Source organism: Lycorma delicatula, chromosome 5, assembly GCF_047948215.1.
Source record: "Lycorma delicatula isolate Av1 chromosome 5, ASM4794821v1, whole genome shotgun sequence".
Classification (NCBI taxonomy): Eukaryota; Metazoa; Arthropoda; class Insecta; order Hemiptera; family Fulgoridae; genus Lycorma; species Lycorma delicatula.
The window spans coordinates 154,146,174-154,172,744 of NC_134459.1; the positions used below are offsets into that span (position 1 = coordinate 154,146,174).

Genomic DNA, 26,571 nt, shown 5'->3' on the forward strand with positions numbered 1-26,571 from the left:
TTTGCCATCGTGTTTTAAAATTTTTAATATTTATATTATATATTTTAATGTCTTTAATCAGTATTTAATAGAGACGAAGGTTATCTACACCTCATGTCGCATTAAAAAAATTTCTACATTCTACGTTTATTTATTCTAAAGAAGATTCACATTTGTGACAATTTATTGGAGGTAGGAAGTCGATAGTCACTTTTGCCGTTATCATGGTGAGTCATACTCTGTGGTTTCCGCTTCTCACAAAACTATGTGCAAACACATGAACAGAGAAGTACTTTGCACGTAAACATGTGCAACAACTGTTTAAGGCAGTAAAAGAAAATCATATAAAGACTCTAAAAGCCCATTTCGCTCTGCTACGTTTTGTGATCTCGCAAGTTTTTTTGTTTTTTTTAAGTAAACTTCAAATTAAAGTTAAACGACTTATGAACAATTTAACAGCAAATTTCTAAATAAAATAAATTTATAGGAACTGTAAAGTTTAGATACAAATTTGTTTAAAAATCTTTTCCTTTGATCTGAACAAAAAAAAAATATATATATATATTTTTTTTTTTCCTGGGAAACATTATGAACACTGGAAAGATAAAACCCAATTTAAGTTATTTATTATTATTATTATTTCCTTTTCCTAGAGTAAATAACCTACGAGTATATTATGTAAAAAGACATTTAACCTTTCATAATATACTGAAAAATTATATTTTTCATAAAGAAAATAACATTTATTTACTAATTCATACAATAATATAAATTGTTTTGTTTGCATAATTTTCTACAAAAAAATTTCTAATTATTAATTCACATTATTTTTTAGCATAAAAATTATTAAAAAAAGCATTTTTTTTTAAATTAATTATTTTAAAACACCGTTTTTATTTGTTTTAAATGAAAAAGTATATATTATTTAATATTTTTTAAATTGTTTTAATTTAATTCCAGAAAAAATTCATCACTGAAAAAGATTTATTAATTTAAAAGTGAAAATATATTTGTTTTATGCTTTCGTTAGTCAGTAATTTTGGTAAGTTGCAGTGCGCTGGAATTATGGAATTTTTATTTTAATTACCATAATTAATTTTCTATCTTTATTTCATTATTTTGTAAAAACTAATATTACAATAACTGGAATAGTTTACAAAAGGTTTTGAAAATGACCTCCTTCAACACTGCAAACGTTTCAATTTGTTTTCAAAAACTTTAACAAGCTGATATACTGGAATGTCTCGTATGTATTCCGTTATTATGATTTTTAGTTCGTCAATCGTGCGTGATCTGTTGCGATATACTGCTTGTTTCTCTGCCCCTGTAGAAAATAATCTGTGGGAATCAGATCGGGCGATCGTGCAGGCCACAAATCTCTCTAAATAATTCATTCACCAAAGACATTTCGTAAAAAAATCATTGACCTGTTAGCTGTATGCGCTGTGGCCTCAAGGTAATGGATAAACCGGGAATGATTTCCACTTCTGTTAACTGACTAATGAACTTTTTTAATACAGCACCACAACGATCACTATTAACTATGTTTTCAAAAAATATTGGACTCACAATGAGCGTTCTACTCACACTGACCTAGACATCAATTTTCTCTTCGTCTAATTCATGGAGTCAGTTATCGACCACAGTCTATTTTGATAATCAATTTATCCTTCCAAATGGAACTACGCTTCATCTGTAAAAGAAAACGTAATGTCGAGGATACCTAAGGAATTTCGGTCGATAAAACCTTTAAACCGTTGGTAATAATCTAGTTTTTGGCATGATCTGTAGGTTTCAGTTCTTGAACACACATTATTTTATAGGGGAAAAGTTTCAGTTCTTTTCTTATAGCTTTATTTGCGATATCAAGTCCAATATATTATAACGAATCCAAAGGGCAACCAACCTAACGCCGAAGACACAGATCGCACCACATAATTCTAAAGCATACTGCACAGCGACTTTCGGAACACATTGTTGTAAGCCATAAACAATTGGAATTATTAAATAATAATTGAACTTCTTTTAGAAAAAAAAAAATTGTTTCTTTGTTGTATATATTTAAAATTTTATTGTTATAAATATCTGAAGAATCTTACTTTGAGAGAGGGCTAAAAATAAAAAGCGTGCATCTACGTGTATATTAATGTAATTTGTTCAGAATGTTTGTATAATACTTTTGTATTTACACCATGTTTGAGATAATTTATTCATATTCACTTTTATGAGTGAATACATATTAAATTTATAATATTACTTCTGGAAAATTAATATTTTCTTTTTTTAACTGATAGGCGGGAATAATTAAAATTACTTTAAAAATGTATTTAATAATATTTTTACTTACGTGAAGTAAATATTACCTGTAGTAATAGCGCAATGAAGAACAATGATATTAATTTCATTAAAGCCATAATAAAAATTTTTGTAACAGATTATGAAATAATATAATAAATACACTTGTGATGTGTAATACGTTTTTCATTAAAATGAAAGAATATGTGTTACTTGTTTTTTTTTATTTTTTATGAAAAGTTTAATGAATTGTTTACCTTTTATTGATAAATTTCCTTTTAGATCGGGATATAATAATGTTGTTTGTAACAATTTTTTATTTAATTTAGTACTCCAAGTTTAATAAAATAGAATTATTAATTACAATTTACATTGGAATGATAATCCATCAAGTAAATTCATTAAATTATTTTTTATTACTTTATCATCTATTCTCTTTTAATCAAAACAATTTGATCATTATCGGTATTATTTAAACAATAACTATCAACGCAATAATAAATATGTTATTTTACCTTTATTGCGAGCTAAATATCATGATGTTTTTTTCTTTTTTTTTTAATAACCCTAGAAAATAAAATACATATTTTACTTCAGAAACACAAGGTTTTTTTTTAATATAAAAATCTTATTTTATTTGCGTTTTAGAAAGTTATTTAATTCCATTTAAAGGTACCTTTAATTTGATTATTTGACTGAATATCTATGCTGTCCCCGATCTACTGGAACGTAGAACACAATTAACGTTGTTCAGGAATGGTCTAAATGGAGCTACTCAAATCGTATTCTAAAAATTATATCACATACCCAAGAAAATTAAATCTATTAAAGATCAAAATATAAATTATATCTTTTTTTTTGTCTTCAGTAATTTGACTGGTTTGATGCAGCTCTCCAAGATTCCCTATCTAGTGTTCTCTCTTTTTTCTGTTTAGCCTCCGATAACTACCGTTTAGATAATACTTCAGAGGATGAATGAGGATGATATGTATGAGTGTAAATGAAGTGTAGTCCTTGTACATTCTCAGTTCGACCATTCCTGAGATGTGTGGTTAATTTGAAACCCAACCACCAAAGAACACCGGTATCCACGATCTAGTATTCAAATCCGTGTAAAAATAACTGGCTTTACAAGGACTTGTACGCTGGAACTCTCGGCTTCCAAATCAGCTGATTTGGGAAGACGCGTTCACCACTAGACCAACCCGGTGGGATTCCCTATCTAGTGCTAGTCGTTTCATTTCAGTATACCCTCTATATCCTACATCCCTAACAATTTGTTTTACATATTCCAAACGTGGCCTGCCTATAAAATTTTATCCTTCTACCCGTCCTTCCAAAATTAAAGCGACTATTCCAGGATGGCTTAGTATGTGGCCTATAAGTCTGTCTCTTCTTTTAACTATATTTTTCCAAATGCTTCTTTCTTCATCTATTTGCCGCAATACCTCTTCATGTGTCACTTTATCCACCCATCTGATTTTTAACATTCTCCTATAGCACCACATTTCAAAAGCTTCTAATCTTTTCTTCCCAGATACTCCGATTGTCCAAGTTTCACTTCCATATAAAGCGACACTCCAAACATATACTTTCAAAAATCTTTTCCTGACATTTAAATTAATTTTTGATGTAAACAAATTATATTTCTTACTGAAGGCTCGTTTCGCTTGTGCTATTCTGCATTACATATCGCTTCTGCTTCGTCCATCTTTAGTAATTCTATTTCCCAAATAACAAAATTCTTCTACCTCCACTTTTAAAATTATATCACTTTTATTCAATTACTAAAAATCTAAATTATATTTAGATTTATCTATTTTTATTATTTATTAATATATTATTCTGTTTTTTATTTCTTAAATAATAGAAATAGAACATAGCTTTTTATTTTCATAATCTAAACGTTATAGATTTATGACTGAGGCGTTATTGATTTATTTTTAAGTTAAATTAAGTATATATGAGTAACATTTCTCACTGCCGAATATTTCCTCATTCATGTAGGATGAATTCAACAAATAATGAAATACTTCGTCGAATTAATCACTAGATTTTACAAAATTTCACGATTTTAAAAAAGCCTTACAAGAAATAAAAACAAAAAAAAAAATAAATAAATAAATTTAATAATTTTTATTTCTTCTGAGGTTTTTCTAAATCGTTGCTACCTATCGTGAGATATCTACTCTAGACATCTTTCCATCTTGACTTTAATACTTACCCGTTTCAGATCATATTCATTTAGACAATATTGGTAAATTAGTTGGAAGTTTTTGTTGTGCAGTATGGATTAGAGGCCTTTAATGTTTTCGGTGAGTTACCAACACATAATGGAATGGAAGATGGAAGGAGATTGTTTGGTGGGACGAATATTTAGGTGAAATCACACTGATACTATTTGTAGGAATATTCCTGGTAGGGTAGGTGCTTGGTCTGTTGATGGTTGTTCCAGTACTCATCGATAAATCATCTTGGAGCTGTTTCGGTAGTTGCGAGACGCTTATAAATACATTGTCCCTTTCCATCAGGAACGCTTCCTGCACAAGAAGGCGGATTAACCTAAATTTAATATTCTGTCTGCTAGATTCCGTTTCTTAGACCAAAGTCTGGTTGATATTTAATTAGAAGATCTGGCAGAAAGATCTTTGGCTTTCATCGATGCCGATGAGAATTCAGTTCCCCGTACTTCGGGTCGAGAGAGAATTGCCTCTTGGTGGCTAGACATTTGTCTTTGTTGAAATAGTTTTTGAACCGTCTCAGAAGAGATGCTCAGCGGGAGAGTTATCCTGAAAGCGAGCGGTTTTGGTAAATGACTATTTACCATGTATGAATATTTTCATTTGGTTAGGACATCAAATAGGGATCCTTGGAGTTATTTTTTTAGAGAGCAAGGAAAATAAGGACCCTTGGGTTGTTGTGTATAAAGCCCTAGGGGATAAGCGTAAAAAAGATATTCTTTTGTCGGTTCTCTCGACTCAGCAGGGTTTTATTTCTAATAAAGCTGAGATTTTAAATATTCTTTTGAATGATTTATTACCTGATGATGTGACTAATGAAACTTTGTATCATCTGCGAGTCCAAGAGGAAGTTACTGCTTTTCTCTCTGATGTTTTAACTGTGGAAATTACAGAGGTAGTCGTACCTCAGGTAATTTGCAGTTCTGGTAGGGATAAAGCCCCGGGTTTCGATGGAATCACGATGGAGCTCCTTGTCCGTTGTGTCGGAATTTGTGTTGGTACTTTGACTACAACTTGTAATAGGATGCTCTTTGCAGGCCATTTCCGTGTTTTTTGGAAAAAATGTGTGGTTAAATTGCTGTTTAAAGCTGGTGACAAGGACCCCACTGTCAGCTCCTGTTATAGACCTTTAACGCTACTGTCAGTTATTGGAAAGGTTTTTGAGAAGTTATTGTATCTTCGCATTAGATAGATTGAATTTTAGAAAGTTATTGGTAAATGATCAGTATGGTTTTTGCCCAGGCAGGGGCCTGGAAAATGTTATTCTTATACTTGTGAACATTGTTTCGTCTAGTGAGCCTGAATATGTCTTAGGTATCTTTTTAGACATATCAAGGGTTTTTAATTGTTTGCGATGGCCCTCTGCCCTATTTATGCTGCAAAAGCGTGATTGTAAGCAGAACGAGCTGAATGGTTATATTCTTTTAGTGTTGAAAGTTGGTGACCTAGCATGTATGCGATTCATTCTCTCGCACTCAGACTAAAACCAATCATTATCTATACGATAACAATCACCAAAATGCACTGTAATCATGAAAAATTATAAATGAAATGAATTATTAAAATACTGGTATTTTTTTTTATAATGGTGTTAGGAAGATTACTCGAAATATATCAACGTAATTCTGAATCTAATGGTCAAGATTTCATTAGATAAGAAAAGTTAAGAATAACTTTAAATTTACTCAATACGACAATGGTTGCATGTGAAAAAAGTCTGACATGTTTAGCATACAAGCCCCATTTTCATGGTCATATCAAAACTTGTTTTAGACAAAGGTTTTAGGTAATGTTTAGAGGACTAACGGCCATTTTAACCGATTCGATACTGTGCCTATTAAGGGAGGTATGATTCTTTTTTTCCTTCGACCCCCTGACCGGATGGTTTGTGATATCAAAACATTTTACTTACTTAAGTTTTAGGCCCTTATCCAAAAAAATAGTAGGAACTTTAAACGATTCGATATTTTACTTAATAAGAAAGTTATAGCGATACTTTTTTTTCAAAAAAGTCCCCCCATTTCCACCCCCATGGTCCGATTTTGGCCATTAACGAAGTCGACCAAGATTTTGGGACGAGTTGTTTTGAAGGAACAATTTGAAATTGATTGGAGAAAAATTACGGCAGTTATCGTATCCACAAGAAAGTAATATATATATATATATATATATAAATATATATATATATATATATATATATATATAATTATATTATATTATATAACTTTATTATATATTACTTTATATAACTTTTGAGCTGACGGTGGTTTTGTAGTCTGGCGGATGTGATACGCGAAGATATGTCGAAATTTTCCGGAAATCGAATCATGGTACCCATTACAATAGGTAGCATTCTTATAAAATCTACCTAAAAGATCCTCTTGCGGATTTATTTCTTGACTTTTGAGTTATTGAATTAAAAATCATTAAAATTTGATTATGTTAAAAATCACATATAGAGAAGTCCTTTTGTATAACCTAACCTAACTTTTACGTAACCTTACTTTTTTTGTGTAACCTAACTTTTGTATAACTTAGGTAAGAGAAATCTTACTCTTACCTAGTCTTTAAATTATGAAATACGTTATCACCAGATGAAACAACCTATATCTTTATGTTCAAGGTATGTTTTTTAAATGTATCTTACGGAATTTCTTTAAGTATAAATGAAATTTAGCATTGATGTGTATGATACGAAATTCATTTTTCAAATGTAAAAGCACACTAAAATTTATAAACGCAAAGAAAACAACGTACTTTTAATTCCTACTATATAAAGACTATTTAGACTACTCAGAAATATAGTTTGACTTAGTATCCAAATATAGGCATAGCATGTAGGTTTACCTTAATTTTTTTTTTTTCAATTTATTTCCATATAAATATTTAATATTTCTTTAACATACATTTACGTGTCATGCTAAATATCTAGATAAAGAAGTATATTTTTACTGTTATTGAAATTTTTTGTATTGTGATTTTTATCTGTTTTGGAATTCATACTGTAAAAATGTATATATATTTACATATGTTATGGTAAATTTGATTAATCCTATGATGATGCAGAATTACCGAAGAATTTGAATAATCGCTTGCAATATTTGAGAACTTAATAAATATACAACAATTTAATAAATATACTGGTCATTTCACACGTTCTCCATATTAAAATAACTCGACTGTAAGCCATAATTACTAAATTTCTTTTTTTTCTGTTCAGCCTTCGGAAATTACTGTTCAGGTATTACTTCAGAGGATGAGTGAGGATTGATATGTATGAGTGTAAATGAAATATAGTCTTGTACAGTCTCAGTTCAACCAGTCCTGAGATGTATGGTTAATTGAAACCCAACCACCAAAGAAGATCGGTATCCACGATCTACTGTTCAAAACCATAAAAGTAACTTCTTTTACTAGGACTTGTACGCTGGAACTCTCGAATTCCAAATCAGCTGATCTGGGAAGACGCGTTCACCACTAGACCAACCCGATGGGTTTATTTAAGTAATCAAACATTACTGTTAATAAAGTCGAGGTTAGCAGCATACATTATGTCCGATTAGATTGTGTTGATTCTGTGTACTGAATCGTACGTATAACAACATAACCTAACCAAATATAACCTATGCTCGCTTCGCTCACTAACTTCGTCTAATTAATGGTTAATATACAAATTATATATGTTATTCTCCAGTGTTGGAGGCGGTTCAGCAAATTCACCGATAATTATGCGTAATCACCGGATTAATTAATTTAATAAAACTTTTTCTCGTGTGTGTGTGTGTGTGTGTGTGTGTGTGTGTGTGTGTATATATATATATATATTTGTATGTATCTGTGCGTCCGTGCGCGTGTGGAAAGGAGAGGGATTATTATTATTATTATTATTGTATTTTATACTTTGTTATTACAGCTACTGCATAATTATTCTTGTATCACTCCTTTCATTCAGAAGATTCTGGGTTCGAATTCCGATCAGTCTTAGGATTTTTTCACACAATAAAATAGCCATTTTATATCTTCTAGAAAAAAAGATGTAGTACAAGTAATTAACCGTAAGCCTTATATTATGAAAGAAAATAAATAATTATTACTTATTAATGAAGTGAGGTGTGGAAAATTATTGAAGGTTCTAATATATCTTAAATGAGGTTGGATTTAATAAAACCTTTTCTCAAATGTGTGGTTTTTATATTGTGAAATATTAGTACGTCGAAAATATAACCGCATAACTAAAAGTTAACTTCCATAATTTTTTAAATGTGTTTCAACCGTTCGAAAATAGATTCTGTTATAATTTTTCTAATAAAGAGATTTTATCGCTTTGAATCAAACAAAGCATTGTCAGCCTTGTAATAATAGATTTGGAACAATATACTTTAACGAAAAATGAAATTTTTATTACAAGTGTAGCAATAAATTAACTGTTCTAAGTATATTTTTGTTATTATTATAATATTAGGAACTTTCAAAGATATAATTTATTTTAGAATATTAACTTATTGACATTCAGTTAAATTGGTATAGTTATTTTATTTTTTTTTTTAAATTGTATTATTCAAAAATTCTTTTATTACTTTCTGTGTAATAAAATAAGTAATTCTGTAATAATAAACATTCTAATTATAATCATCCTCACAGGGAAATAACTTAATTTTAAGTTTCGTAGAAATTCAGGAAGAACCCACTGGGTTGGTCTAGTGGCGAACGCGTCTTCCCAAATCAGCTGATTTGGAAGTCGAGAGTTCCAGCGTTCAAGTCCTAGTAAAGTCAGTTATTTTTACACGGATTTGAATACTAGATCGTGGATACCGGTGTTCTTTGGTGGTGGGTTGGGTTTCAATTAATCACACATCTCAGGGATGGTCGAACTGAGAATGTACAAGACTACACTTCATTTACACTCATACATATCATCCTCATTCATCCTCTGAAGAATTATCTAAACGGTAGTTATACCGGAAAGCTAAACAGGAAAATGGAAGAAATTCATGAAGAGTTAAGGTTTTATTTAATATATTTAAGAGTGTATGCACGTATGTATTTGTTCCACCGTAGCAGCTCAACAACTGAACCGATTTAGAAGTGTAACTTCCCGTTGGAATCCTTATGTCCTTGCATTACCGGGAATGTCATTGGCTATGAAAATATGTATGTATGTGTGTGTACATAACATATTTATACACACATATTCATCCATATTTTTATATACATAAAAATTATGATTTTTTGACGGGTGGTTTGTTCGATCATGTAATAATGTTCTTTCTTCTTGCTCTTTTTTGTTGGTGTTGCTTCTTCTTCTTATTTATTTTATATGATTGCCCGAAAAGGAATGTAATATTTTAAGGTGTATGTTTGTTCCAACCTGGCACCTCAACAGCTGAACCGATATATGACACCGCGTTCGAATCCTTACGTTACCGGGAGTGTCATAGGCTATGTAAATAAATATTTATAATATTTTACAGGTTATTGAAACAAACATTCTACTGATTTTAAAATGAATTAGTGAAGGATGATATATTTTACTAATTTGTTGTAATAAATAAATTTTCCTTCATTACATGAAAGTCAGTTGACTTCATTAAACATTTTTGAGGTTTAATTAAACTTTAAAAAAGTTTAATTCAAAGTATATAAAAACTGTTAATTTGATGCATTATTTTATATTATCTTTCATGGCTTTAATTAATTTTTTAAAGCAGTTATTTTCCAGTATCGTATGTAAAGCTTATTCTAATGTATATAACTATATTAATTGTACAAATAATTTAATAAAATTTAAATAAATCAAATTTTTTTAAACGAAAATAGCGTTCATCCTTATGGGTATATTGTATGTATGTATATGGCTAGGGATATAATATTCTTTTTAACATTAAACATTGCCTCTCGAGAACTCAGATTGGACTTCCAGGTTAGTTTTAACTGAAGTACAATTTTAAGAGTTCACTTTCTGCTTATTGATTCCTGTTACTATTAATTATTGAACAGTTTTTTTTTTACATTAATCGTTAACCTGGTGAAAATTAATTTCTTATAAACGTTAATTTGATTTAATTTTCATTATTAAATTTATAATAAAAATACTTTTATATATAAATAATGTATGTTTATTATAACAGCTTCGGTAATTAAATCCCTACGTTAGCTACCTCATTGTTTCTTTCACGTTTAATAATTTAACTTTTCTTTCACTTGTGTAAAACTGATTTATACGATTGTAAAGTCCCTGGTTAAACCACCAAACTATTTCTTTAAATTGTTTACCATGATTATTTTGTTACCCAATGTGTTGCAATTTAATTAAATTGTGTTTATTAGTTGATGTTTTACATACATTTTTATCGGTTTCCTTCCCTGCTGTTGCGATCATTATTTCATAAGGGAAAATAAACTAATCATAATTTTTCAAAGTTTTAACATCAGCTGGTCAAAGTTCCTTTATTTCTCCATTCCATTTTTTTTTATAAAATAATTTCTTCATCTCCCGATAATATAAAACATAAAAGTATTTCTTTGTTATTAGTGAAAGTAAAAAAATAAAAATAAAATTGTACTGTGCCCACTACCAAAAGAACAAAAAGGTTGTTCTAAGATATTTTTTGTTCGGAGTAACCTTCTTGCATACGCAGGTTATTAGTGAAAACATACTTGTATATGTGTTTACTGAAATTTACTGAATTCATAAAACTCAAGAAAAAAAACTGAAGCGGATGACTTCCTTGTAGGCCTGTTAAATTACATATACACATTTTTTTTTTAAATGAAAAGTACATAAAGTTTTATTTCATTAATAACGTCTGATATTTTATCATATTTTTTTTTGTTAATATTAATTGTTATTTATTGTAAAACGTTTTTTACAATCGGAGGTTAATAATAATTAATAAATCAGTATATTTAAAATTTAAAAAAAAGTTAAAAAAAAGATTAAGTTTGATTTGAAGAGATAAGCCTTCCCCTTGTAAGATCCAAATATTTCGTTAATTAAAATTTTACCTCGCGTTAATTCTGAAATCGATGAAATTAAGTACCACTTATGATATATAGGTGAATAGCTTCTCAATCAGGGCTTATTACTGCAGTTAAGCAGTAACTTAAGTCCAAAATCCAAATTGTTTTGGATTTTGGGCTTTTTTGGACATTTTTGGTTCAGTTGATTGCAATCAAAAGGGAATGTCCACAACTAAATGTTACAACAGTCTTAAATCCAAAATTTCAACATCCTACGGCTAATCATTTTTGAGTTATGCTAGATACGTTTTGTACGTACAGATGTCACGCCGAAACTAGTCAAAATGGATTTAAGGATGATCTAAATGGACATTTCCGTTGAATAGTAAAACCGAAATTTTTCCCTATCAGAATACTTTAATTAATAATTAATAATTAATAACAGAAAAGTCATTAATTTTTATGGTTGATGTAAAAAACAGTAACTATTATTTAATTTTTTGTTTTTAAATTTGTAAAAGAAATGGAATTCCATTCCTGATTAAATGTTAATATCTTACTAAATAACAGTTTTTAATATACGGTAAACATCACAAAAAGATGAATAATAAAACTTTTACAATAACAGTACAAAAAAATGTTTTATTTGCAAAAGAATTTTTACAAATTCTTTTTAAAAACTATAATTTTTACCATCTGATGTTTTGCATTTTTTTTTTTAACAGACCAGCCAGTAAAAATATATTAAGAAAAATTATTTTTTTCTACTTCCTAAATGTTATAATAGAAAAAAGCTCACTACTATCTCAAACAATTAGAATTTAATTTTTTTAATTTACGGTATTAATGGAATTTAAATGACATTAAACATCGTAATTCTTCAATAAACATATTTTCAATAAAAATAATAATTTTAATTCAGTTTTTTAACCTATTTTTTGTTAGTAAAGGATTCATTAATAACAGAACAACAGCGTTTATTTTAGCAAGTAATATATTTTTCGAAACGAAAATACATAGAAATCTTGTGATTTCAAGTTTAAATCGTCATTCTTAAACGTTGATTAATATACACATGGATTTTATTGCTTTTTAAAGAAAAATTTTTCTCATGTGATATTTGTTTAAGTATTTTCACGGTTGCATCAGAACATTATTAAATTACGTGGTGGTAGCTGCAGCTGTGGAAGTATCAGTTGCGGTAGTAGAAGCAGTGGAAGATTTCATTAACGATTCGACTGCACCAGTTCCAAATTTATTAATTTTTTTTACGGAGTCTATACCATCGGTAGCATATTTTGAAGTTTCTTCAAGTCCTAAAGTAGCTGCAGATGATATGACTTCTCCTACACCACCTAACTGAACAGCCGACAGCGCTCCTTTAAGCCCACTTACACCTGACTCAGTTGCTGTTTTTGTCGTACTCAATGCACCTTTTACAGCAGTTTCTGTTTGATCAGTTAGTTTACTAACCATGGATGTTGGAACTGAAGCTAAACTGCTTGCAGTTGAAGTTAATGTTGACAGCCCGGGTATAGATGAGAAAGGTAATGCATAGCATGTCTGAAACAAAATCAACCAGTAAAATTAGGTTTTATTAGTTTTCTGAGAGTTCTCTTAAAATCTTTAAATTTTGTTTTACTATGTGTGTTTATGAATTGGGCGGGAGAGAGAGAGAAGGATCTTTTGAAAAAAAATCTTGTTTTATATTCTTTAATTTGGTTACATATGTCTTCTTTTATATAGTAATAAATAATCTCCGTGCATCAACTACAAAAAATTATTATAATGTTTAAAAACTTGTTGACAGATTTTTTCCAGTCTTCTCCAAATAATTTTGGAATTTAATTATTCTCTTACCATAGATAAATTTTTTAGAAAAATACATGTTAAGGGCGAAATGAGAATGAAAAAATTCAAATAAATAAATCGGACATTTTGATAAAATAATTTAATAAATCCTACCATAACTGTCCTTAGCATATTATACCATGTGAGTTGTTTTATTCCATTTTTCAAAATGACTTTAGTTTTTTATCATTTTTCACTTAAGTGTTTTTATTTTACTTATACGTTGTGCTTTATGTGAAGAAATCAACAGAGTAGGGCAAAAAAATTAAATTGGCTTATTGCGTATCGAATTTCAAATTTAATATCGCTCTTTCCTGAAATTAAATTTCCTTTGTGATATCTTAGTATTATTTTCTTTTTTCTTTTATAAAACATTCTCAATGTTAAAAAAAAATTGTTTTGTTTTTATTATTTTACAGAAATATATTAGTAAATTTTATAGAAATTATCTTCTATTTCATATTATATAAGCGAATGAAATTCGATATAAAAATATATTTATCTATTCTATTAATATTGTTTATCATTTTTACTTATTAATTTTGTTTGTTATGAGGGAGCGGGTATCAGCATCTATGGTCATTAGTCCATAATTAATTTTTCGATAATATTAAATTTACTTATTACAGTAGTAACCGCAACAGAAACGGAAGTTACTTTTACTCCTTATTTCAATTATCATTACAAGAATTATTAATCATTGCGTAAAATTTAATCATATGTGCTTTTAATTATTCCTTTTATTCGTTAATCTGATATTAATATAATTTCATAAAAAATTATTTATTCATTTACTCGTGCTGATAATTAGAAGTTGACGCTTAGTTATATTCACTTTACTTTTTTATCATGAGAGAAAAAGAATTATGTAACGTCATATTTTAATGTCAAATTGTTTTTTGACAGGATGTGAATAGGAAACTACATTTTTTACAAAAAATGAAATTTTTAAACTAGAAAGTGAAAACTGGGTCAACTCCGTCAATAGTACAGAAAAAAATCGTAGTTAAAGCAAGGTGAAGAGCTCCAAAAACCAGTAATGATGCCTAAAAGTTATTGCGGTGTTGTGTTTAGTAGGATTGGAAAGGAATTGTTCTGTTTCAATTGTTGCCTCTTGGTTAAATAATTGATTCTAACCTCTACTGTCAACAACGGTAAAGATTACGCCTAGTGATCAAAATAAAGCGACAAAATTAATTAATAGGTCATTTCTTGTCGACTAATTTTGGCCTTCCGTTACAACTCCTGTCACCTTCCAGCACTAAAATACCAAATCCCACACATATTTGGTGGTTCAAAAATTTTGTAGAGCTTTACTTGGTTGGTTTTAGGCATCCACCGCAACCCTAACGTTGCATCGTCACATTACTTTTTGTTTCGGTCTCTGGACGGTATAAAGTTGGTTTCAAACGAGACCAGTGAAAATCACTTATCACATTTTTTCGTACATAAAACACAAAAGTTCTATATTAATGAGATAATGACATCAAAAATGGCAAACAGTGGTCGATTGAAACGGCACAAGTTTATTAAATTATATTTGAAATAAAAAATACCTTGTTTTAGTTTTGCATTAAATTATGAAGAAATTTTTTCTCCACATATTTTTTAACTGATTATTAATTAGTCCCAATCTATCAAGATTCAAATCCATTTTAAGATATTTAGCTTTTTTTTTGTCCTACTGGCTGTAAAGTTCTACAATGTTAATATTTCTTATAAAATTATCAGACGAAATAAGTAACAATGACAAAAATTTAAACACTGTGAACTAAACTTAATACATTTTTATAAAATATATTAATGAACCTAAAATAAAAATAAATCTTATATCAATATTTATTTTGTTATCTTACAACATTTTTTTCCGTCTGTCTGGGTGTGTGTGTGCGCGTGCGTGTATGTATTATATATTTGCATTATTTTTTCAATTATAGTTTGAAAATCTTTTCCGGAGAAAAAATTGACTCGGTGTTTAAATCCGTGTTGGTTGCTTTATTTCTTCCTTAACTCTTATTTTATAATTATATTACATCATAATCATTTTACAGGCACTATTGACGCGTAGATTAAATTTTACTTTAAATAAAAACTCTTTTCTTTATATAATAGAGGGTTTTTTATATTATACTAATGAAAATATAAACAGTTTTTGCTTATTCATAGAATATTTTTATTCTCGAATTAAAGTCTAAGACTTACTAAACTCTTACTTCTAGTTTTAAATTAATTTTTTTTTAAGTACTACTATTACAATAGTGAAATAAAAATTCTAAATTAGTGCATTTAAATAATTTTGAATGAAATCTGTTTTTTACAAAATCCTTATTTAAAAAAAACCCCGTACATCTTTAAAATATTATTCGTTTGTCGATCCTTAAATGGAAACTGGATAGTTCTTCATAAGTTTTGAAACTTAAAAATGATTAAACATTTCTTATTATATCTCGCAAATTTACTATAAACTGATAAAATGGGGGAGTAAAATTCAAAATTTACCCTGAATCTTTTCCAAAAATAAAAACACATTACCGTTGTAAACTTAAATAATTTTTTTATTAAATTTTTCCGCTAATATATATATATGTAATTTGAAATTAAAACAATATTAAGACAAGTACTTTTCAACCTGATCCTGCTTAAAATATTAAAACCTTAAGGAAAAAGTGATACGGACAGGGAAAAAACAGCATAACTCAATTTGTCTGATCGTGGATGACCTGACTTTGCCAATAGAAACAGAGGAAGAAGCGTATCAGCGTAGAGAGTTTAAAACAGATGGCTGAGTGAAGAACCATGCACATAGCCTTTGAAAAATCAGAAATAATTCCCAGTATAAAAAAATAAGAAAATTAGCACAAAAAAAGGAAATTAGCACAAAAAAAAGGAAATTTTAAATATCTATAACACCAGTACCTAAAAAATAAAATGTATGGATAAAACGGCAATAGAAAAGGTAAGAAACAAATAGAATAAATTCGTTTCCTGAGCGAAGATATCTACAATTAGAAAACTTCTCAAAAAGAGCCAAACTCATACATCACGCCTCTGCTGAGACGATGGTATTATACGGAAATTAAACTTTACACTTTACTGAAATCAACTGTTAAAGAAAATAGAGAGAACAATCATAGGCCTCAAAAACGCAGCAGAAGGATTCACACTGAAATCCAACCAAGAAGTAGAAAGTAATACGGGATATGGGGAAAAAGCGGATATCGGAAAAGCAATAAGGAGGAGGAGATAGAAATTCCTATGCCGTATGTATGGAATAGAAGAACAGAGACTAAATAAACAATAAATAAAATTAAATATTCCTTAAATTCTGGGAACAAAAGAGCCGTGAATTCTTACAACGAATGAAGAAAGAATTATTGAACTTACGAATTCAAAAATAGTAAATGAAACATAGAAAGCTATTCAGACAAAAATATACGAAGTTGATTTTGAAACGGTGAGAAAGAAAAAAAATCATACCAAAGTGAAATAGTCGGAAGAGAGAAAGATCAAAAACGCCTATTAAAGAATGTTGGAAGAAAAGAAAAGAAAATAGAAGACTACGGAACTACGGGAAAAGAACAGACTAACCGCAAAAAATATTTAACGGTTATAATTCTCGATCTCATAATTCGATTATTAAAGGCTGTATAATTTTAAATTATTTATTATTAAAGAATATTTTTAAAAACAATTATATAAAACATTCATTCGAAATTTTTTAAATCTCCGGTTACTTTGATTAGTTTTTCGTGTAGTGGATGTATCCAGTATCTTGTTACATTAATAATTAAGAAAATATAAAATTATAACTCAACAATACAGTGATGGATAGGAGATATTTAGAAGCCTTATAACATTAACTCCGTCTTTGCCTTAAACTGAAATTATATACGAAAAAATAAATTCTGATTAACTGCGTCTCCTAAGTTAATGTTTTATTAAAAAGTAATATTATGAATTACTTGATTTCTTAAATTGTTTTTAAATTTTATGTCTTAAAGAAATTATCTCTTTTTTATTTTCATAACAATTATTTTTATTTCTCGATTAAGCGTGCGAGAAAAAATCAAATATATTTTGATTTTTTTTTCAAATATTTTTATTTATAGTCGAATTATTAATTAAAGTCATCAAGATTAATTAATCAATATCTTTCTAAGTATACCGGTAAAAGTATAGTTTTGAACAGAGTCAGATCGACCATTTCTGAGACGTGTTGTTAACTGAAATCCAAGCACTAAACAAGACCGACCGGTACCCACGATCTAGTATTCAAATTCGAATAAAAGCAACTACCTTTATTAGGATTTGAACCTGAGAACTCTCGAATTCAAAACCAGGTGATTTACGAAACGAGTTTTACCACTAGCCAATCACCCGGTGGGTTATTGTGATTTTTTTCCTTTAAATTACACTTTTTTTTTATATTTTCTATATTAAATGTTTTTTAACTTGTTTTTATTAAAAAAATATAAATTTATAGGTTCATTGTTTCATTTACAAAATTTTTAGTTCATAATTTTCTTGAAATAAAAATTATTCTTTCAAACAAAAAGAAAAAAAAATTATTAAATTTAATTACAGAAAATGTTTTTGACTGAAATAATTGATCATATTAAAATAAATATTTAATATTAAATAAATATTTAAAAAGTAATAATTAATTAATTATTATCATAATTGATTAGTGTGTGTAAATAATGGTATTATTATATAGATAATTGTTTATTTATAACAATCTTTTTAAGTAAAAATAAAATTTCCATGAATAATAAAAGAATTGTTTAAAAAAACATGATAATTTCTGGTCAACCAACATTTATTAAATTTAAACCTTTTGTTTGATTTTATATCAGTGTTGCAGTGTTTTAAAAATTTGATTTTATAAAGATTCGATTACATGATCTGGTTTAAGCTTATTGATCACTAAATCCACTGTTGAAGTAGATTTAAGCTCGATATAATGGAGAGTAATACCAACAAATATCAATTTTATTAGAACGGTTTTATTTTGCATATTCTATGAAGGAATAATTTGCGTTAAATCTGTTATTTTTACCACATTAAATTGTTTATATTTGTCAAAATATAAGTAAGTCGGTTTCAACAAATTTCCATTAAAATAGTCTTTTGAACTATAGTTTATTTTTTTTTCCTAATTTATAATCCAGTAAACTTATTTTTACATTGAAAAACCATACGGTTGGTTTACTTTATTTATAGTGAATTAAAAATTAATAATGATTAGCATAATGGAATAGGGATTAAAGTACTGAATTCTAAAACTTATTAATTTAGATTCAATTCCCTGTAACATTTTTGATTGTTTTTAACTATACTCGTATCATATGTCCTTGATTGATAGGTGTATAAATTAATTTAATTGGTCAAAATAAAAAATCCCTTAATTTTTAAAAATAAAATGATTTGATGAATCCATGTACTGTTTCAAATATTTTTTTTTAAGATATCAAAAAGTAAATTTTGAGTATTTGTAGCACGAAATTTAGTTTCTAATAAAAATAATGAATTACTGATCATCTTACTAGTTATTAATCATTAATAAATAAATATTTATATAACCTTTATTAAAGCGGCGAGTTCAAAGAATTAAAATTAAAAAAATAATTAATTTTAATTTTTTTTATTTTGCGCTTTTTTTTAATTGGGGTTTTAATTTTAAGCTCTGCAGTTTTCATTCTATATAAAATACAGATATAATTTTAAAAAAACTACAAATAATATGAAAGAAATTAGTTCGAAAGACAAAAAATTTGCATCATGAAAAAATACAAAAAGGAATACACAATATTACCAGTAATATGAAAAGTCTTCTTTTAAGTATCAAAATTGTATTTTATTTTATATTTGATTTTCAGTTAATTAAATTTTATCTCAAAATTGTCTGTCATACAAAAAAAAACATATAGATTAAATTACAAAATCCTTTCTTTTTTTTTTTTAAATATTTAAAATGTTTTTATAAATATAAGTATATATTTATTGCAATGTGTACGTTACAATCTGTTGAACTAGTGAACGATAAACAACCCTCCCCACAAGCCAGTGAGATGAGGATGATATTCTTATATAAATTTAGGCCCACCATTCCTGAGACGTGTGGTTAATTGAACCCCAACCACCAAAATAAACCGGTATCCACTATCTATTAATATTCAAATCCATATAAAAGCAACTAACTTTACTAATATTTGAACCTTAGAACCTTCAACATCGAAAAATCAACTGTTAAACAACTGATTAGCGATGAGGAGTTAATCACTAAACCAGCCTATTGGGCTAGATATATATTTTATGTATAATAGTTATCATCTATTCTAAATATTAAAAAAAAATGATTCTACTATTGTTATAAAATGTATTGTTAAATAATAATCATGATCATAATAAAGAATATTACAACATAGCTAAAACAAAAAAAACGAGAAATATTCTTATATTTATTTCCGTTATTTTCTACGTTAAAAGTACAATATTATTTAAATTATATTTTCAAAAGTAGCAGAATAGTTTTATGAATATTACATCACCTATATCTATAAAGATATAAAAATAATTAAAATTAATTATAAATAAGTAAATATAAGTTATGCTTAAATTTTTTGTAATAAGTACCCAAAAAAAAATCACCATGATGAAAAAATTATATTTTCATTTTTATTCCTCCCCCTAAAATATACATCACTATTTATCATATAAAATATGGAAAGTTTATAAAATATGTAAATTGGAAAGTAAAATATGGATTAAGAAATCTTATTTGTTATTATGTAAGTAAAATAAGATTGCAATAAATCTTTTCTTCACGAAAAATTTTATAATCAAATAATTTCAACATAAATAATAAATAAAAATTAAAGCAACGTGGATACAAATTTATAAAACGTTAAAAACGTAGTTTTTTTCTTAATTCCTGCTCATTAAACTGTTTAATAAGTTATATTTAAAAAAAATTTCATTAAAATAATTGACGTAAGTTAAAATATTGTTATTATGTAGTATGAATTTAATTTTTTAGTAAGCTACGAATAATAAATATTTTATAGAATAAATAAAATTGATCACCTCTGTTAAAATAACGCCGATAAGTAACAATGTTATTTTGCCTGCTGCCATTTTTACCAGTTTCTGTTCAAAACCGAATGTACCTATTGTACGTTTATTTTTTTATTTTATATACTGGTGTATTTTTTTATAAGCTAATATTATATTAAACCTAGAAAGTGTTTTATCAATGCATCATTAAAATGTATTATTCATTCTTAATTTTTCTGTATTCATCAAGAATAATATGTGCATTAAGATCAATCAAGATATAGCGAAAGTATAACAATTATGTTCTAAGTGTTATAAAAATTACATTATTTTATCAATATATTTGTATTAGGTTAAACACTACTGCATAACTTCATGAACTAATGAACCAAAGTAAAATAAAGATTAACGAGAACAAATAATAATAACAATAATAGTTTTATTAAATGCTTTTTACAGTTAAATTTAGTTTCATGTTACTATTAGTATCTATAGTATAGATTATTTGATATTTGATGACTCTTACATCAATCAGTTAACCTCCTCGATTACTTGTTTTATATATATATATATATATATATATACAATCCTTATCTTAGTCTACAGAAATATTTTCTACACGTCCGTGTATCATCGGATTAGTACGTGAATTGAATTTGAAGTTGAATCCATCAACTTATTTTATTTCTTTGCAAGAGATTCTGTCATAAATTTCTCTCCTTTCAGATACATTTTAAGACCTCTTCGTTTCGAATTTTATAGAGCCGACTAATTTTCAACATACTCTACAACATCACATTTCAAAGGACTGTGTTCTTTTCTTTCAGTTTTTTTTTTGTCTCAGTTTACCACCTTGAAACGCTATACTCCAGATAAATATTTTCAATAATTTATTTTTTAATTCTTAGATACTCACTCATAGGGATGATCTAGTGGTAAAAATCATCATCGCAAATTAATTGTTTTAACAAGTGATTTTCGAAGTCAAAGGTTTTAAGATTGAAATGCTACTAAAGATAAGTTATTTTATACTAATACTAGCAGACTCGGCAAAAATTGTTCTTTTCACATAACTACACATGTATTTTGAATATGAGCCAAATCGGATCATAAATACAATTTTTCGAAATATCTCCATCCCAGCGCTACCTAGCGAGTCCAAACTAATTCAGAAACCTTCGCGGGGTGCGCACAACTCCTCACCAAAGTTTCATTGCAATCGGTTGAATGGTGTTGGAACGCATATGGGACAAACAAACAAACATATATATATATGACTAAACAGTAGATACCGGTTTACTTTAATAATTGTGGTTCAATTAACCACACATCTCAGGTATAGTCGATCTGTCTGTACAAAAGACTACACCTCATTTATATGCCATCCTCATCTCATTAGATCTTGTGGTTGCTTAATCTTTGGATTGAATGTAAACATTATAAATAGAAGAAGAAGAAACAAATTAATTTCTTACATCTGTATTTGATAGTTGCATACTTTTTTGTACCTTTAATTTCTTCTTCTTGGTAACACTTTGTTATTGTGTGTACTATTTCATCTATCCTTTGTAATTTTACTTCCTAAATTAAAAAAAAAAATGATCTTACTTCTGTTACTATATTTTATTGTAATCTTCATTACTAATCATTTTTTGTCACAATATATAAATATTGTTTAAATTAATCTACTTTACTACATAGGTACATAGATTAAAAAATAACTATTAAATAAATAAAAAATTATTTATAGTTTTCTTAAATATCAAACGAAATTATAGAAAAAGTCAAAATAGAAAGGTAAACTCCAACTAAAGAGTCCCATAAGTTTCCATACACAGGAAAAATAAACATTCTTTTATGAAAAGATACAAAATATTAATCATCTGTAGAAACGTATCACCAAAGCCATTACAAGCATATTACAGTTGTTATATTTTTATATTATTTTTTATTTTTTCAGTTCTATATGATATTTAAAGTATTTTTCTTCGGGTTTTTTTTAAAATCAATTTTTGGAATTTGTTGTATAAGATATTAGATTATTACTAAGCACAACTTTAGTGGTGTTGGTGATACGTTGATTAACTTGATTTATTTGTTGTACCTTATCCTGGTAGACCGTGGCCGTATAAAAAATGTTCGTTTTTCCTATTTTGGAAACTTATGGGATTACGGTGTTCACCATCGGAGAACGCATCGAAATATTTTGTCAAAACAATGGTAGTTACTTAGAGCATATTATGGAAATAAAAATGGTTTTCATAAAAAGAGGTTAATTTTTCTGTGTGGAAACTTATGGGACATCTTTTAATTTGTATATTTCGATTTTTTAAATATTTGATCAACAATCACTTGCCTCTTTTGAATCCTCTGTTTATTCTTTTCCATATTAATTTTTTAATCTTCATATTTTCCGCATCTTAGATCTTTATTTTTTGTAATTATAATTAAATATTTTGTTTATATCCGTTTATAATAATACATTATATAAAAAATTCAAGAAATAAATAATTTACTACTAAATGGAAAAACAATCAACTTTCCATAATTTATCTGGAAAGATCAAGAAAAACCATAAAAATTTCAATCGTAACAGCCTCACCAAAATACAAAATTTTTAATAAAAAAATAACTAAATCCGATATTAATACAACCTTAAATATTAAAAACATTTATTTACATTAAATACATTATTTCATTAAATTATACTAAATTATTACGTTATGGAACGACCTAATAATGGTAGTCATTAATATAGAAGTGCAAAGTAAGTTACGACACGAACTTTGGCGAGTGTCGTAAACTTCGCAAGAGTTATTAATGACCATTATAAAGAGTAACATACCGTAATTTTTCTACAGCTGAGAAAATATTGGATTTATCGATTGAAATCAATGATAGAATACAGTTTTTACGGAATATTTTTTTTTTTCAAAATATACATTACACAATATATTTCTGTGGCAATAGATTATTAGACGTAAGTTCTGCCTTTTATTTAATATCGATCGCTGTTAGACATTTCTTCTCCAGAATCCACAAAATTAGCAAAAGAATAAACAGTGTAGTATAAATAATTTTTAAACAACTGGTTTACTTTTCTGTTTGCCAGATAAGTCTGATTAAAATTAAAGTAAAAAAAAAACAGCTGAGACATTAAACAATATATGCTTCTGATTGGTCAGTAGTTGAAAAGGGTTTTTTCTGTTTAAACTCCGGGAATCCCCGTCAGGTATTACTTCAGAGGATGATATGTATGAGTGTAAGTGAAGTGTAGCCTTGTACAGTCTCAGGTCGACCATTTCTAGTCGAGTTGTGGACTGCACGGTGTGTAGACGTGTCTTTCTAGAGCTCCGCGTTTTTTGTTATTTTCGATTGGTTTTTTAGTTTTTACATTGATTTGGTGGACTGGAACTATAAGTGGATCGGACAAGGAATACGGACTATCATTTTTGAGTTATTTGGTTACGGATTTATCAAGTTTTTTATAGTTTTTTGTTCTCATTAGTGAGATCAATATTTTTGTGTTTTTTACTCGCTAAATCTTAGATATTATAGTGTGTTAAAGTGTTGGTGACTTTTAACAATAACGAAAAGACTACTAGTGTGTATAAAAAGTGAGTAAACTTATTGTACAATAACTTTTTAACAGTTTTGTGAGGTTATAATAGAGCTTATTCTAATAGTTATAATAGAGCAAATTATTCTAAGTTAGTCGACAGGCTAATACCAGTCTGAAATTAACTGTAAACAAGGACTTAGGAAATTTTTTCGTGTATTAGTAGTTATATGAGTGAAATTTTTCTAAGTCCTTAGACTAGTTTTTATTAGGGAATTCTTAGTTCCTTAATAATTTATGAACCACTCGTCCTACATCCCTCATCCCAAGTTATAAATCCATCCCAAAAAGTTTCCTACCCACTGACCCCCAACCCCCCCAAAATTTTGGACCATATTTTTGGGTTGATACATTTTACTTACCCCCCCCCCCCGACCCACAATTTTCTTTTGGGGCTCCCATCCCCGAGTGGGTACTCGTTTGACTCGGGATCGTCCCCATAGTCCAACAGCGCTAATATGAGACGAAGTGGATCACTCCCCTTAGAGGGATCTTCGCAGGTAGCTTCTAGCTCACAAAAGGTTACCATTACTAAGAAAACGGAGGGTAAATGTAAAAAGAGACCCCGACATGGGTCCTCAGAAGAAGAAGAAGGAGGACCGATGGAGAGCCTTAGCAATCTGGTTTACCAACTGGGATTAACTATGGTGGCGTTGAGACAGCATATGGGACCGGGTCTCTCAAAATACATAAGTACACATGAGCAGGAGCTCAAAGGCATATATGATGGGCTTAATGCCTTGACGCAAGTCTCATCCCCTTTATCAGTTGTTACGCAGGCTACTCAGACGGACCCTATAGTTGTGGAAGATGAGATGGAGCAAATTCTTACTAAGGAGCTGACAGATGAGCAAATAATAGATCTACTGCCCAAAAGGTGGCCAAATAGTTTACGGAACAAAATTAGTTTGATTAACGAGTTGCCTTCTGAGGTGGTGGACTCTTGTACTGTTAGCGATTTAAGTAAATCAAGTCAAGGGGATGAAAAAGAAGGTATTAGTACCAAATACAAAGTAGGCGACATTCGTAAAGATGTACAATCAATTCTTGGAGACTGTGACTACATTAAGAAAAGTAAATACAAAATCTACTATGATGGTAATGCTACTGAGAAGAGCACAATGGGAGCTATATTGAGGGCTTTAAGGAAGATTATTCCTCAGGCTGGTAATTTAGTTTTTGTCGTCCCCAATAATAATATTGGAAACTATATGAAGAAATTAATATCTTATTTGCGGAGAGACGAGGAAGTAGCGGTTAAAGTGCTTACGATCCCAGTTGAAGGTAAAGCTATACAAGGCAAGTCTGGACAAGCCCATATTAAAAAGTCGACACCACCGGCAGTTGACAGTCGTACTGAGGTTATCAAAGCAGCTGGAAAATCCTATTCTGATTTACTTAAAACGATGAAGTCTGCAGTAAGTAGCGAAGATGCAAAAGAGGTCATCTCCTTACGTAAGGGCAGGAATGAAGAACTCCACGTGAGAATTCAGGGAGCGCAGAAAGCTGCTGAGTTTACAAGTAACCTACGAGATAAGGCGGCAGATTTGCATGTTGACATGCGTACAAGAGCGGGAAGGCGCACAATAGTTCACATCAGAGATGTAGAATATGACACCACTGAGACAGAAATTTTTGCTGCAATTACTGCAAGAGTAGATACTGATGAGGACATCAAGATATCGTCAATTAGAAAAGGGTATGCCGAGACCCAAAATGTTACAGTTATCACCTCGTATAGGGCTGCCTGTAAGCTGGTGGAACAAAGGTTGAGGATTGGCTGGGTAAATTGTCGGGCATATATTAGGGAATCAGAGGAAAAGTGCTTCAGATGCTGGAATACTGGACATCGTAAACATGAGTGCAAGGGCCCTGACAGAATGGATCTCTGCTTCAATTGTGGAGGCAGAGACCACAAGATTGCTGAATGCCGAGAGCATAGTAGCTGCCTGGACTGTGGGAGCCAAGAACACCGCACCGGAGGCTGGGGGTGCTCAAAACATTTAAATGCTTAGGGTGATTATGGTTAACGCAAACAGAAGCACCATGTCTCATGATTTGGTTAGTGAACTGGTCATAGAGCTGATTTACTGATAATCACGGAGCCGAACAAGTACCTTGTTGCTAGATCAGGCTGGATGGTGAATACAAATGGTGACGTGGCAATTATGGATGTAAGTGGCAGGATAGCATGGAGATTGACGTCCAGATCTGGAGGCATGTTGGCGGTGGAGTCGGATTCAACACTAGCGATTGGTGCCTATGTGTCTCCAAACTGTGACATACATGAATTTACTAGAAGACTAGACATAATACAAGGAGTAGTAAATAACGCTAGGAAGAAAGTCATTATTCTAGGTGATTTCAATAGTAAAGCGATTGCAGCAGGGAGCGCATACACCAATCGCAGAGATGAGATCCTTACGGATATGATGGGGGCAATTATCTGTCATTGTGTAAATGATGGCACCCCTACATATGAGGCGAGAGGACACTCGTCAGTCTTGGACTTAACAATCATAGACGATAGATGGAGTAGGGAACACTGGGACTGGCGAGTGTTACCACATG

At 29.2% G+C, this 26,571-nt stretch overlaps 2 protein-coding genes across 6 annotated transcripts in view; one reads left to right on the forward strand and one right to left on the reverse strand.

The window, feature by feature from the left end:
• LOC142325503 (1-phosphatidylinositol 4,5-bisphosphate phosphodiesterase epsilon-1-like) overlaps positions 1-26,571 on the forward strand; it is a 1,691,101-nt gene that overhangs the window by 912,265 nt on the left and 752,265 nt on the right. The window contains exon 1 of one of the 5 annotated variants that reach the window (XM_075367351.1): positions 23,710-23,998. The exons of the other annotated variants lie outside the window; for them this stretch is intronic. The gene's annotated coding sequence lies outside the window, so the exon portion shown is untranslated. Of the gene's footprint in view, positions 1-23,709; positions 23,999-26,571 lie in introns of those variants that run through there. 5 annotated transcript variants of the gene reach the window in all.
• Positions 12,451-20,570, reverse strand: LOC142325506 (uncharacterized). Its single transcript, XM_075367356.1, has 2 exons — positions 20,412-20,570; positions 12,451-13,037 (listed from the first exon to the last, which is right to left on the reverse strand). Exons 1-2 carry the CDS (start codon positions 20,460-20,462, stop codon positions 12,636-12,638), a joined length of 453 nt encoding a protein of 150 aa, XP_075223471.1. The 5' UTR covers positions 20,463-20,570; the 3' UTR covers positions 12,451-12,635.